This window comes from Chiloscyllium plagiosum, chromosome 14 (assembly GCF_004010195.1).
Source record: "Chiloscyllium plagiosum isolate BGI_BamShark_2017 chromosome 14, ASM401019v2, whole genome shotgun sequence".
NCBI classification, from domain to species: domain Eukaryota; kingdom Metazoa; phylum Chordata; class Chondrichthyes; order Orectolobiformes; family Hemiscylliidae; genus Chiloscyllium; species Chiloscyllium plagiosum.
In genome coordinates this window covers 3,650,246-3,663,741 of record NC_057723.1, presented here as the reverse complement: position 1 = coordinate 3,663,741, position 13,496 = coordinate 3,650,246, and the positions used below count along the sequence as shown (strand labels likewise).

Genomic DNA, 13,496 nt, shown 5'->3' with positions numbered 1-13,496 from the left:
TTAACACCAATGGGTACCAGTGTATATACAATAACCAAACACACATCAAGGGATTTATAAGGATTACTGATAGTCCTTGTTACAAGCTTATCACACCAGTAACAACATTTTATCATCCTTTACAGTTTCAATGAACTGGCAAATTGGATTATAATGTTCAGGGCATAAACAGTTAACATGACATCCAGCACCAGAAACTGTGAACACACCACCATATTTTGCACAGAATTCAAAGCTCTTTCAATAGATCTGTAATAGCTAGGAGAGGTTGGATAAACTTGGATTGTTTTCCCTGGAACATCAAACTGGAGTTGTGGGGGGGGGGGGTCTGGTAGAAGTATAAAAGATAAGACACATGGATAGGGTGAATAGTCAGGAGTCTTTTTCCCAGGGTAGAAATGTCAAATGCTTGGGGACACAGAGTTAAAGTGAGACAGGGAAAGTTTTAACCATGATTTTTTTTTTTAAACACAGGTGGTGGTGCCTGGACAGTACTGGGAGGTGGTAGAAGTAGATATAATAGCAACATTGAAGAGGCATTCAGAGACACTCTTGAACAGACAGGGAATACAATAATATAGACCATGTGAAGGCAGATGGGATCAATTTAGAATGGCATTATGTTCAACACAGACACAGTGGGATGAAGGAACTGTTCCAGTGCTGTACTATTCTATGGTCAATGTAATGGAGAAAAGCTGACAACAAAGCTGAGAAACCAAGAAACTCTTGGGTGGGACAATTATTTTGTGTTTGTGCTGAAGGACACAGCGAACCTCAGGACTAATTCAGGCACCAATCTGATGTTCAATGTAACTTCCTAAATCTCTCATCCTCCATTCACTCTGCCCTTCCCTAAACTTCTCTTCCTCCTAGCATTCCTTAAAATCGATATCTGGATCAAGCTTTTCTAATGTATTCAAATATTTCCTTTAGATTGTCATTAGTTTGTGTCCGACTGCACTCCTCTGAGGTGCAACTGACAGTTTTATTACAGGAAACTTGCCACATGAAGTTCTCATTTTGCCCCGTACATGTTTACTATACTACAACTATGTTCTTATTTTAAAAATACTTAACCGCCTATCAAGGTTATGAAATATAAATGCAAGATTTTTTTAAACTCGCTCATAAATGAGTCTCATTTGATATTAAACAACTCGTCATCCCTTAATGTGGGTCTATGGTAGGACTACATGCTAGATGTTTATCCTTTCAATTGTTTTTAAATGAATCTTTGGTTACATTATGCCAACAACACTGAACATTGTCGGTTCCTGTGAAATCTCAAAAAGCATTAAAATCCCAGGGAAGCTAGATTAACTAACAGAATGTTTGATATTACAGTACCTCTTCAAGCTCAAACTGTCTTATGGAGGGCAGTACTTTATTTTATTTTCAGAGCACACCCACCTTGGTCAGATGGATGTGGGCACAAATCATCTGGAGTATATCACAACACAATCTAGATAGATATTGTAGTGTTGTGCTAAACAAGTGCTATAGTATTGGAAGTACCATCTATTGAGTGAGATGCTAATCCTAATTGCCCTATTAGGTAACGTTAAAAGATCGTGTGGTATTTTCATAAACTAGCAGAGGCTTCATCCAATGTCTTGGGACAATATTTAACCCTAAATGGGCCATTTTCCTATTTATCTCATCGCTGCTTGCATGACCTAGCTACATGCAAACTGATTGTTAGGTTAGCCCATGTTACAACGGTGACCATAATTCAAAGCATTTATTTGGCCATGATACAAATTGTAATATCTTCAGGTTGCAAACATTGTTAAGAGCCTTGGTGAACATGACTGACATATGGTCAGAGTCTGTAACATATAGAAGATGACAACAATATATTGTGTGACAAATCAAAACCAATAGTTACAGTGACATGATGAACACATTACTTTTCAAAAACACAATGTATTTGGAATGCATTTTATAAACATTGGCAAGTATTAAGTGACTAAAACATTTTAGACTCTCTCTTTTCATGTTGAAACTGCACATTTCTCAGCACATCTGAAAGTTCAAAACCTTCATACTTTGTCTGGAAACATTCAGGCAAATCCCATTTCTCAATAAATGATACTGATTCTGGAGTTCACTGAGTGCAGAGTATAGCACATCCTTAATTCTTGACATCTAAGTCTGAAAAAGACAAGGGCAACAGATACATGGGATTACCAATATCTCCAAGCACTCCACCAAGCCACAGACCAGACTAATATGGAAGCATCTCACTATTTCATTACCATGACTGGATCAAATACCTGGAACGCCTTTTCTGATAGCATTGTGGGTGTATCTTCACTCCACTGATTACTGCAGCTCAAGACTGCGGCTCAACATCAATTAGGGATGGACAATAAGTAATGGCTTTGGCATTATGCTTTCATCACATGAATGAATCTCAAAAATGTTTGCAAAACCATTTGCATTCTTTCCTCTGAGAACTTCAAAAGGCAGAAACTCCCTTACTTTCCAAGTTCTGAGGAAGGGTCCCTGGGCCCTGAAACATTAACTTTGATTTCTCTTCACAGATGTTGCCTGACCTGCTGAGCTTTTCCAGCAACCACTGTTTTTGACTCCCTTACTTTCATTTTGTTCACTAACAGAACATACACTTATTTAGAAATGTATATTGAGACTGTGCACTCTTCCAATCTCCTACTGAAGTTAGCATTTCAATTGAGTCCTTACACAAAGTGCTTTATTAGCTATATATCATGTCATAGAACTTTTTTCGTTTAAATAGACATAGACAAACTAGACTTAACAACACACAAAACTGCTAACTTTTTCTCTGTTTAATAATTAATCATTGATGATGGTGGGCTTTAGTAACTAGGCCAGCACTAATTACCCGGGCCTAGTTGTCCTTGAGAAGACGGAGGTGAGCTGCCTTCTTGAACCGCTGCAGTCCATGTGCTACAGGTAGACCCACAATGCCTTTAGGGAGGGAATTCCAGGAGTTTGACCCAGCAGGACGAAAGAAATGGTAATATAATACCAAGTTAGGATGGAGAGTAGCTTGGAGGAGAACTTGCAGATAGTGGTTTTCCCATGTATCAGCTGCCCTTGTCGTTCTAGATCGTGGCCGCAGGTTTGAAAGGTAATTAGTGATTGATATTGATCAAATCTTAGAATGTCCATTACCTGACTGGGTTATTGCTGAGAGAAACACGTAAAGATTCTAAACAACTTAGGAGCGGATTATCTCGTATTCCTGATTTCAATTCTTGGATGTACATCACTGGTGACCTGGAACTTTCTTTCTGATTTTGCCCCTAAAAGAGAAAAATGAATTCTACATGTGAAAGGCTTGATGCAGCAGAAGGCAATGGCATAACGGTGATGTCACTGAGCTAGTAATCCAGAAAGATACGTTTGTATCCCATATGGCAGAACCTGAAATTTGAATTCAGTTAAAGAAAGCCTGTAACTAAAAGCTGGTCGAACAGTGACCATGTAACCATTGACAATTGTCATAAAGAAAGCCAAATGGTTCACTAATGCCCCTCAGGTATGGAAATATGTTGTCCTTACCTGGTCTGGCATTAACATGACTCCAGGCCCATAGCAGTGCAACTCACTTTTAGCTGCCCTGACAAGCCATTCAGATCATGGGGAGAAAGTGAGGTCTGCAGATGCTGGAGATCAGAGCTGAAAATGTGTTGCTGGAAAAGCGCAGCAGGTCAGGCAGCATCCAGGGAACAGGAGAATCGACGTTTCGGGCATAAGCCCTTCTTCAGGAATGATCATTCAGATCATGGGACAATTAGGCAATTAAATGCTGACCTGGCCAGCAACACCCACTTCCCCATGAATAGGTTTTAAAAATTTCCAATTACAAAATAATAATGAATTAAGTTACGTTTTGTGGGAAATGCATACAATTTGCAGGGTTTAATCACCCCACAAGTTCAAATAGGTCTGTGTAAATGATTAAAATATTAACAACAACCAAAAGTGCATTCAAATGATGTAAGACATAGAACACTAAACAGAATCTCAAAGAGGAACAGTGTAGTACTTACTGCTTTGGAGGTATGAAGGTACTGAGAAACCATTTCTCTTTTTATAACCATATCTTTGTTTCTTAATGGCTGTTGCTTCTCTTCATTCAAATTCATGTCAAGCTATTAAAAGAAAAACTGAACATCAGAAATGCATTTCTTGAATTGAAATTAAGGTTTGGGGTTGTTATTATCTTAGAACAATTTCCCCAACATTCCCCATTCATAAAAGGCTTCTTGAATTCACTGCAGCATAACAATCTTAAATATAAACTTACAAGAAAAAAATCTGAGCTTTTCAAACTTTTGTACACATTTTCTGAAAGTTGAATCAAGCTGAGGTATCATTTTGCAGGGACAATCTCACCAACATCATTGTTTAAGTAGCCAATACATGTGTGAATCTATTGTCTGTTAAACAGCAACAGCATCAATTCTGAGCTTACAGAATTTACACACAGAAGCATATCATTCTACCCATAAGATCTAAACTTCGTCATACTCTCATTCTAACTAGCAGCACAACATTTTGTTCCAACTACTGATAGCAAGTTGCACATTCAAATAGTCCAAAACAAATTTAATCAGCAGATTTTATTTGATTATTTCAGAACAGAATCCCTACGGTGTACGAACAGGCTATTTGGCCCACACCAATTCTCCAAAGAGAACATCTCTTCCCACCCAACCCTATCGGACTAGGTTTCCCATCGCTAACTTACCTACCTACACATCCCTGGACACTATGGGTAATTTAGCATGGCCAACCCACCTAACCTACACATCTTTGGAGTGCAGGAGGCAACTGGAGCACACAGGTAGAATATGCAAATTTCACAGAGACAGTGCCCTGTGTGTGGGATTGAACCAGATCCCCTGGCATTGTGTGAGGCAGCAGTGCTAACCGTTGAGCCACCGTGCCTCCCAAACTATTTGTCTAGCAACTTGAAAGATCTTTCAAGATTTAGATCCGTGTTAAACTCCTACACTTACCAAATTCCATTAAGGATTTAACGCAAGATTTCCAAATTCCAAGCGGTTGAAAGTACATTAGATGATCTAATTATCAACACCAGCTGTCCAAGACCAAATTATTTTCTTTCGGTGACTGGATGAATTCTAAATACTAATTTGTAGGTCAATCTTTCTTGCAACACAAACTAGCATTCAATTTGACTAAAAAAGATGACCCATAATTTTACATAAAATGTAAAATATGAATGCATGCAATGGATAGAAAAAGCCATTACATTCATTAATGCTCACCTTAATCGCCAACTGATGTATCAGTTTCTCAAAAAACATGGAGGAAATAAAATAAAAGCAGAACCTGATCTCCAGGGAAGAATATCTGGGAAATCTCTTCTCAATAACATAATTCAATGTGAAATTCACTAACGCAAGCAACAGTGAAAGAAAACAGCAGAGATGAATTTAAGGTGAAGTGAATCATGCAATTGGAGGAGAAAGGAATAAAGGGTTACATTGGTAGATTTAGTTGAGAAAAGATAGGAGGAGGTTCGAAAGAAACATAGATTGGGTCGAATGGCCAATTTGTGCGCTATAAATACCAGGTGATCCTGCGCAATTCAGTAAGGCTTAGGAAGCACAGTTGAAAATAAAAAGCATCATTATTACTCATTTATCAATCAATTGAAAATGCTGTAAATGCACAAGTCTATCAGCAGCAGATTGAGAAAATGTAGTTGCATGTTCAACAGTGTTTGCAGAAACTCTGCTTCTACACTGAAGATAAATCAATCTTTTCTTCCATTACATCCTGAGGATTGGTTGCATTTCCTCAGTATTTTACACCTTTATTTCATGCTTCCAACATATTTGAAGACTTCACGCCAAAGGTAAGTTGTGAAAGGTCGAAGGACTAAGCACCTACCAACATCTGCTCAAATAGCTCCAGCACCTCACTGTCAGACAGCGAGGGCAGTGCAGAAGGATGATCTTCATAAACTGGTGTTGACGAGTGCTTTGCTTGAACATAGGGCTTCTCCTTCTTCCGTATGCTAGTGAACCGTTCCAGCTGCAAGACAGAACCAGGAAAGCATAAAATATTCTGTTGTCCCCTGTAACCTTTCATAATTATATTTATACAGTAATGTGTGTGGCTGGCCATGTAATCACCAACAAATCTGTGCAGCATTTTTCTGTCCGCTTATAGATTCAGTGTGCACTTACCTTTTCTCAAAGCATAGAAACATAGAAGATAGGAGCAGGAAGATGCCATTTGGCTCTTTAAGCCTGGTCCATCATTCATCACGATCATGGCTGATCATCCAACTGAATAGCTTAATCTTGTTTTCAGCACATAACCTTTGATCCCATTCACCTCAAATACTATATCTTGCTGCCTCTTGAATACATTCACTTTTTTTGTCAAAAACGACTTCCTGTGGTAATGAATTTTACAGGCTCACCATTCTTTGGGTGAAGAAATGCCTTCTCACCTCAGTCTAAATGGTTGATCTCAAATCCTCAGACTGTGATCCTTGGTTCTGGACAAAGCCACCATTGTGAACATCCTCCCTGCATCTACACTGTCTAGTCCTGTCAGGATCTACCTGTTCTCTTGCATGAATCACTGGTACGTCGGTACTGCAAATGATTCATGTGGTTCATGGAGTAATATCCTATTTTGAAAGGAATGGAACATAAAAGTGAGGGTGGTATGCTTGTTATAAAGGCATTGGCGAGATCACATCTTGAATACAATGTGCAGCTTTGGTTTCTTTATTTAGGAAGGATGTAAATGCCTTGGTGGTCCTTCAGAGAAGGTTTACTAATGATATCTAGTTGAGTGGCTTGCTTTATAAGGAGAGATTGGACAGGCTAGGCTTGTTTTCACAGATATTTGGAAGAATGAGGCACGATTTGATTGAAGTTTATAAGATTCTGAATGATCTTGACAAGGTAGCCGTAAAAGGATATTTGCTCTTGTGGAGGAGTGAGTGTTTTAAAATTAGGAGTCAGTCTTTTAGGACACTGATGAGGGGAAATTTGTTCTCTTTAGATTATGAGACTTTAATAAATTCTCCCTCAGAAGACAGTTGAAGACAGTGTGATTAAGTATGGTTAAGGTCATGGTAGACAGATTTTTGTTAGGGAATGGAATTAGACATTTCTGGGAAATGTGGAATTCAGAACATAAGTTGATCAGTTTGAAACTTATTGATTGGCTGAAGGGCCAAATAGCCTACTTCTGCTCCCAATTCATATGTTTGCACATAGACTCATATATAGATGGCTAGTAAAACAGTTGTTGTTGAATTAAATTTGCCAAAGCAAACAAGAAAATCTGTTCTTGAAATAGGGAATTGCATCTTCAGATCACAAACAGTAGTTGTATCTTTATTTCAAAATTACAGTCAGGCTAATAATGCGCACACTGGTGGTGAGGGTTGGGGACTGCAGTTATGTGGGAGGTTAAACAAAAGGATCCAAAGATCCAAAGGATATAAGACACAACGGTTGGAAATGACCAGTTGTTGACAACTGGAATGGATCATTCACTTTCCTTAAACAGAATTAAAGCAACTCTTGCGTAATATTTATTGAGAGCTGCAGGAGTAGAGGTTCAGGATATGTTTTACACAAATATAGTTGAGAATAAGAAAAAAAATTTGCACTGAATTAAATGTCTACTCTGAACCACTTCCTCAGCTGATCAGGAAAATATGTATTTAAAAAAAAATAGGTGTGCTACAATGTTCAGTTTCATATGAAGTATTCATATAGGGATTCAAGGGAAAGATTAAGCAGCATAAAATTTAGGGAGAACAGCAAAACAGATTAAAAATTGCTTGTGTTGGAAAGAATGAAAAATATATTCGGGGTGTTAACTGATATGATTAAAGGAGGTGCTGTGCAGGGAGATGATTCCAGAATAAGAGACATCGTAAATTCTTTAGAAAGACCAAAAGAATTTGTCAGGAGACATGTACAAGACAGGGGAATGAGTCAAACAGCAGTTTAGTGGAATTCAAAACACAGTAGGAATAACCTTGAGACACAATGAAAATGGATTGGGGGATATAAAGGAAGAACTTGGTATTTATAGGCTGTGATGAGTGGTAGGACCCAGACTTTAAACAATGAGCGTTACACCACAATAATGAATAACTTGCTTATTGAAGTTTGCTGATGAGACCTTATGCTAGGGGGCTTAAAAAATTATATACATGCAGTAAGAAGATTTGAGCTATAGGGAAGCGCTGAACAGGCTGGGGCTGTTTTCCCTGGAACGTCGGAGGCTGAGGGGTGACCTTTTAGAGGTTTACAAAATTATGAGGGGCATGGATAGGATAAATAAACAAAGTCTTTTCCCTGGGGTCAGGGAGTCCAGAAATAGAGGGCATAGGTTTAGGGGGAGAGGGGAAAGATATAGATTAGATTAGATTACTTACAGTGTGGAAACAGGCCCTTCGGCCCAACAAGTCCACACCGACCCGCCGAAGCGCAACCCACCCATACCCCTGCATTTACCCCTTACCTAACACTACGGGCAATTTAGCATGGCCAATTTACCTGACCTGCACATCTTTGGACTGTGGGAGGAAACCGGAGCACCCGGAGGAAACCCACGCAGACACGGGGAGAACGTGCAAACTCCACACAGTCAGTCGCCTGAGGTGGGAATTGAACCCGGGTCTCAGGCGCTGTGAGGCAGCAGTGCTAACTACTGTGCCACCCATATAAAAGAGACGTAAGGGGCAACTTTTTCACACAGAGGGTGGTACATGTATGGAATGAGCTGCCAGAGGATATGGTGGAGGATGGTACAATGGCAACATTTAAGAGGCATTTGGATGGGTATATGAATAGGAAAGGTTTGGAGGGATATGGGCCGAGTGCTGGCAGGTGGGACTAGATTAGGTTGGGATATCTGGTCGGCATGGACGGGTTGGACCGAAGGGTCTGTTTCCATGCTGTACATCTCTAATGACTCTATGAAGTTACAAACAGACATTGGCAATGGGCAAAACTGGACCAGGAGACAGTTCAGTCCCTCAAGTCAGGACTGCCTTTCTGCAATAGCAATTCAGCTGGTCCAACTCCAACTGCACTTTCCCATGGTCATGTGTTTATTTTGTGTCTGTAATTGTTCCTTCAATTTCTTTTTGAAGATAATGATTCAATCAACCTCCTACAGCCATATATTCCAGATCACACTACCTCACTGAGCAGGATTATCTTCTGCATGTCGCATTTCGTTCTTTTGCCATTCACATTAAATTGTGATCTCTGGTTTTTCAGCCCTTCTGCCCATCTATTCTGCCCAAATGCCTCATGATGCGGAGTCCCCTTCAATGACTTGTTAACTCGGATCATTCATACAGGAAATTCTGTGTCACAGCCCATGTATTGTGTGAGTCCTTGTGTGGCTGATGATCCAGATTCTAATTGAATTGAATTTATTGTCACATGTACCAAGGCACAATGAAGAGCTTTGTCTTGCAAGCAATACAGGCAGATCACATAGTTATTTCATTCTAGAGCCATGCCTTCAATTACACATTTGGCAGATGTTTCCAGGAGGTGGAATGGGCCTCAAGATCTTGAGCATTCCTTTCTCTGGTTCCTTTCCCAAAAGGTACTTTCAAAGAATTTTGTACTTTGTTACAGGAATTTCCTCAAGTCAGTTTCTTCTGAATGAGATAGCCTACCATTGACATCTATGTTGCATTTCTTGAGGGAAGTCTTCAGGGCATGAAATGTTCACTTTTCCCATGTCTTGTTTAAGTGCCTTCCTGGAGCTGGGTGAAGATGATTTGCTTTATTTGTCAGACAAGCTTTCTAAGCACGTGGCCAGTCCAGCACTGTTGTTTTCAGTTAATCATGGCCTTGACGGTGGTGCTGTTGGCTGCCTTAAGAACACTGATGTTAGTCCGCCTATCTTCCCAGCTGATGTGGAGAATCCATCTCAAACACTGATTTTTGAGGTGGTGTCCATATGTAGTGCATGCTTTGAATCCATAAAGAAAAGTTAGAAGAATGACTGCCTTATACTCAAGGATCTTGGTATTAGCACAGATGTCACAGTCGAAGATTCTCATTCTTATGTGTCCAAAGGTGACGCTCAAAAATTGGATGTTTTGTTGAATTTCAGCATTGATGTAGGTAAGGGAAAGGTTCCATGTAGAGGGAGGATATTTCCTATTAATCTTAATGATGGGATGGACCAGAACTCAATCTGGGACAGGTTGGTATAGGTTTTGAGACCAATTAATGCCTTTGCGGAAGCATGCCAAATAAGTGAGGCCTGAAGATTCCCTTCTTGAGAGAGTAGAGATGACATTGTTACCCACAGAATTAGGTTCCACAAGCAAGGTCAGTGTCTGTAATTTTCTTCTTGGTTATCAACCAGTTGAAGTAGGCAACGTCCACACCGCTGGGCAACTTGCTCTTGACAGGATGAAGAACGGTGATGGTGCACATGGAGAAAAGGGTGGGGTGATAACACATTTCAGCTTGTTTTCTATCTTGACCTCAAAGGATTCTATCACATCACCAATGGTGAGGACAGACACCGACATCTTGTCATGGAAGAAATGGAGGATATTGATGAATTTCACTGAACAACTGACCTTTGACAGGACCTTCCATATCACTTTCCAATTGACTGAGTCAAAGGCCTTGGTCAGATTGATGAAGGTCATATATAGTGGTTGGTGTTGTTCTTGGCATTTCTCTTGGAGCTGCTGAAAATCACGGCTCCAGTTCCACGGTTTAGTCAGAAGCCATACTGGCTTTCAGGAAGGATTTCCTCCAAGTCTGGGAGGAGACTGCAACCTACCCACATTGCCAACTGAAGGACTTTGCCAAGCTCCCCGACCCCATCCCTTGTGTATCCAACTTGCTCGCAAGGTTTTTTCCATCTCAACATCCTAAGGTGCTTTCTCCAACCACATCCACAAGAGAGTGATTCCTGAACACCTTCCCACCTTTTTCCCTCTGCTCCAACCCCTCAGACCCCCAGTCTCTCACCCACATCCGACTTTGTCTAAAAGAGCAAACAGGACATTGAGTACAAGAGTTAGCAGGTCATGTGACAGTAGTATAGGACTTTGGTTCATCCACATTTGGAATACTGTGTACAGTTCTGGCGACATTACCATAAGAATGTGGATGCTTTGAAGAGAGTGCAGAGAAGGTTCGCCAGGATGTTGCCTGGTATGGAGGGTGCTAGCTATGAAGAGAGGTAGAGTAGATTAGGATTATTTTCATTTGAAAGACAGAGGTTGAGGGGGGAAACTTGATGGAGGTTGACAAAATCATGAGAGATATAGACAGGGTGGGTAGCAAGAAGCTTTCTCCCCACCAGAGTGGGGGACTCAATTACTAGGGGTCACGAGTTCAAGGTGAGAGGGGAAACGTTTAAGGGAAATATGCGCGGAAAGTTCTTTATTCAAAGTGGTGGGTGCCTGGAACGTGTTGCCAGCAGAGTGGTAGAGGTGGGCACAATAGAGTAATTTAAGATTTATCTAGAGAGATAGATGAATGGGCAGGGAGCAGAGGGATACAGATCCTTGGAAAATAGGCAATAGGTTTAAATAGAGGATCTGGATTAGCACAGGGTTGGAGAGTCAAAGGGCTTATTCTTTGTTCTAAAGACTGACCAGATTATACTGTTGTATAAAAACAAAGAAAATAACACTTCACTGAAGTAGGGAATCACATTGTAAATAATATTAAGAGTTGCACATTCCACAATTATAGACTTTACGTACTTACCTATATTCTGCAGTTGATCACTGAAGTAAAGGCAGATTCAGTCTGCACAAAGTACTGTTCAAAACTAAGGTAATTTATAAGTTACAAAATATGAAAATAAAGCAAAGAGCAGAGCAAAATAAAAAAAAAAGGATGCTTACCTCATCAGGAATTAGCTTCTTAAAAGTCTGCAGTTTGGAAGTAAATAGAAAGAAAAACAGATAAGTGTCTGTCCACCACCAAAAGGAAAATACAGCTCAGAAAATACCCAAGAAACAAGTTAGCAAAAAAAAAAACACCATCACCCTTTTACTCGATAGCATCAGGAAGAGTCACCACTTCAGCACAAATGCATAGCTAGCAGGACAGAGTTAAAGGAAGGGACAGAGCACCTGGTGAATATTTTTTCCTCTTATGAATATTCCGTTAGCTTCACAAAATTTTTTTCAGTCCAATCTTACAGCCTGCCACCTGTCTTCGCACATATTTCTTTTCTTTCAGTCTGAACTATCTTTGACTTTTTAAACTTAACCATGAATGGTAGATTAATCCCTTATAACATTTCTTTTCTGCTGCAATTAATCTATTTAATGCTTTCTGGAATAGTCCTTTAAAGGTTTGCCACTGCATCTCATTAGGCCGATCGCTTAACATAAACATCCTGCTCACTTTCACTAGCTCTGCTCTCATGCACTCATAACTGACGTTGTTTAAATTCAAAATTGTCTTGAATTTCTTTCCCTTAAAAACTGCATGCTACCCAGGGGCACTTTCAACTATGGGTCAGGAATTAATTTTTTCACATTAGTAAAAACCAAGTTTAATCTATCCTGCTCTCTGATTGGTGCAGTAATATGCTGATCTATGAAATTGTCCTATATGAACAAATAACAAAAGTAGGTCACTCAGCCCTTTGAGCCTGCCTTGCCAATCCATAAGGTCATGGCTGATTTGATTTCAACCATAACTACACTGTCCTGCATGTCCCTGATAACTTTTCATCCCCTTGAAAATTGAGATTCTATCTACCTCTGCAGTAAAATATTTCAAGATTCATTATCCACTGCCGTTTAAGAAAGGGACTTCCAAAGACTCCCAACTCTCAGAAACAACTGTTTCATGTTATTTTAAATGGGCGCCGCCTTATTTTTAGACCATGGCCCTTAGTTTTTGGTTCTCCAAGAAAAGGAAAGATGCTTTCCACATCCACCTGGTCAAGTTCCCTCAGAAGCTGCATGTTTCAATTAAGTCATCTCTGACTGTTCTAAACTCCAGAGGATACAGGCCTAGCCTGTTTAGCCATTCTACATAAGGCAATCTATTCATCCCAGATATTAGCTTTGTACATCTTCCCTGAACTGTTTTTAACACATTAACATCCTTCCCCAAGTAGGGTACACAACACTCCAAATGTGATCTCACCAATACCCTAAATAACTGAAAACATTCCATAAGCTCCTCATTTTAATTACTTTTCTCATCTGACTTTTCCAGTCTACATGTAGATTAAAATCTCCCACAATAATTGCTGCATCTTTTTGACAAACTTCCATTATTTTTTCCTTGATACAGGCTCTTGAGTAGAACCAGGGTATGAAACTTCCACAAGTGATCTCTTGACTTTAACATTCTTCATCTCTGTCCAGACTGGTTACTTTTCTGGTTTACTGAATTTAGGTCATCCTTTCCTGTTGTGCGAATGTCTTCTTTAATTAATGGAGTCACACCTCCATCTTTTCCTAGGTT

The 13,496-nt window shown here is 39.8% G+C and overlaps 1 protein-coding gene across 1 annotated transcript in view; it reads right to left on the bottom strand.

Annotated features, from left to right (window-relative positions):
• The window catches only part of LOC122556419 (protein diaphanous homolog 1-like), a 350,992-nt gene that overhangs the window by 259,767 nt on the left and 77,729 nt on the right, over nt 1-13,496 (bottom strand). Inside the window, 4 exon segments of the mRNA XM_043703032.1 lie at nt 3,166-3,296; nt 4,047-4,148; nt 5,920-6,063; nt 11,912-11,938. Coding sequence (XP_043558967.1) covers nt 3,166-3,296; nt 4,047-4,148; nt 5,920-6,063; nt 11,912-11,938 — 404 coding nt within the window.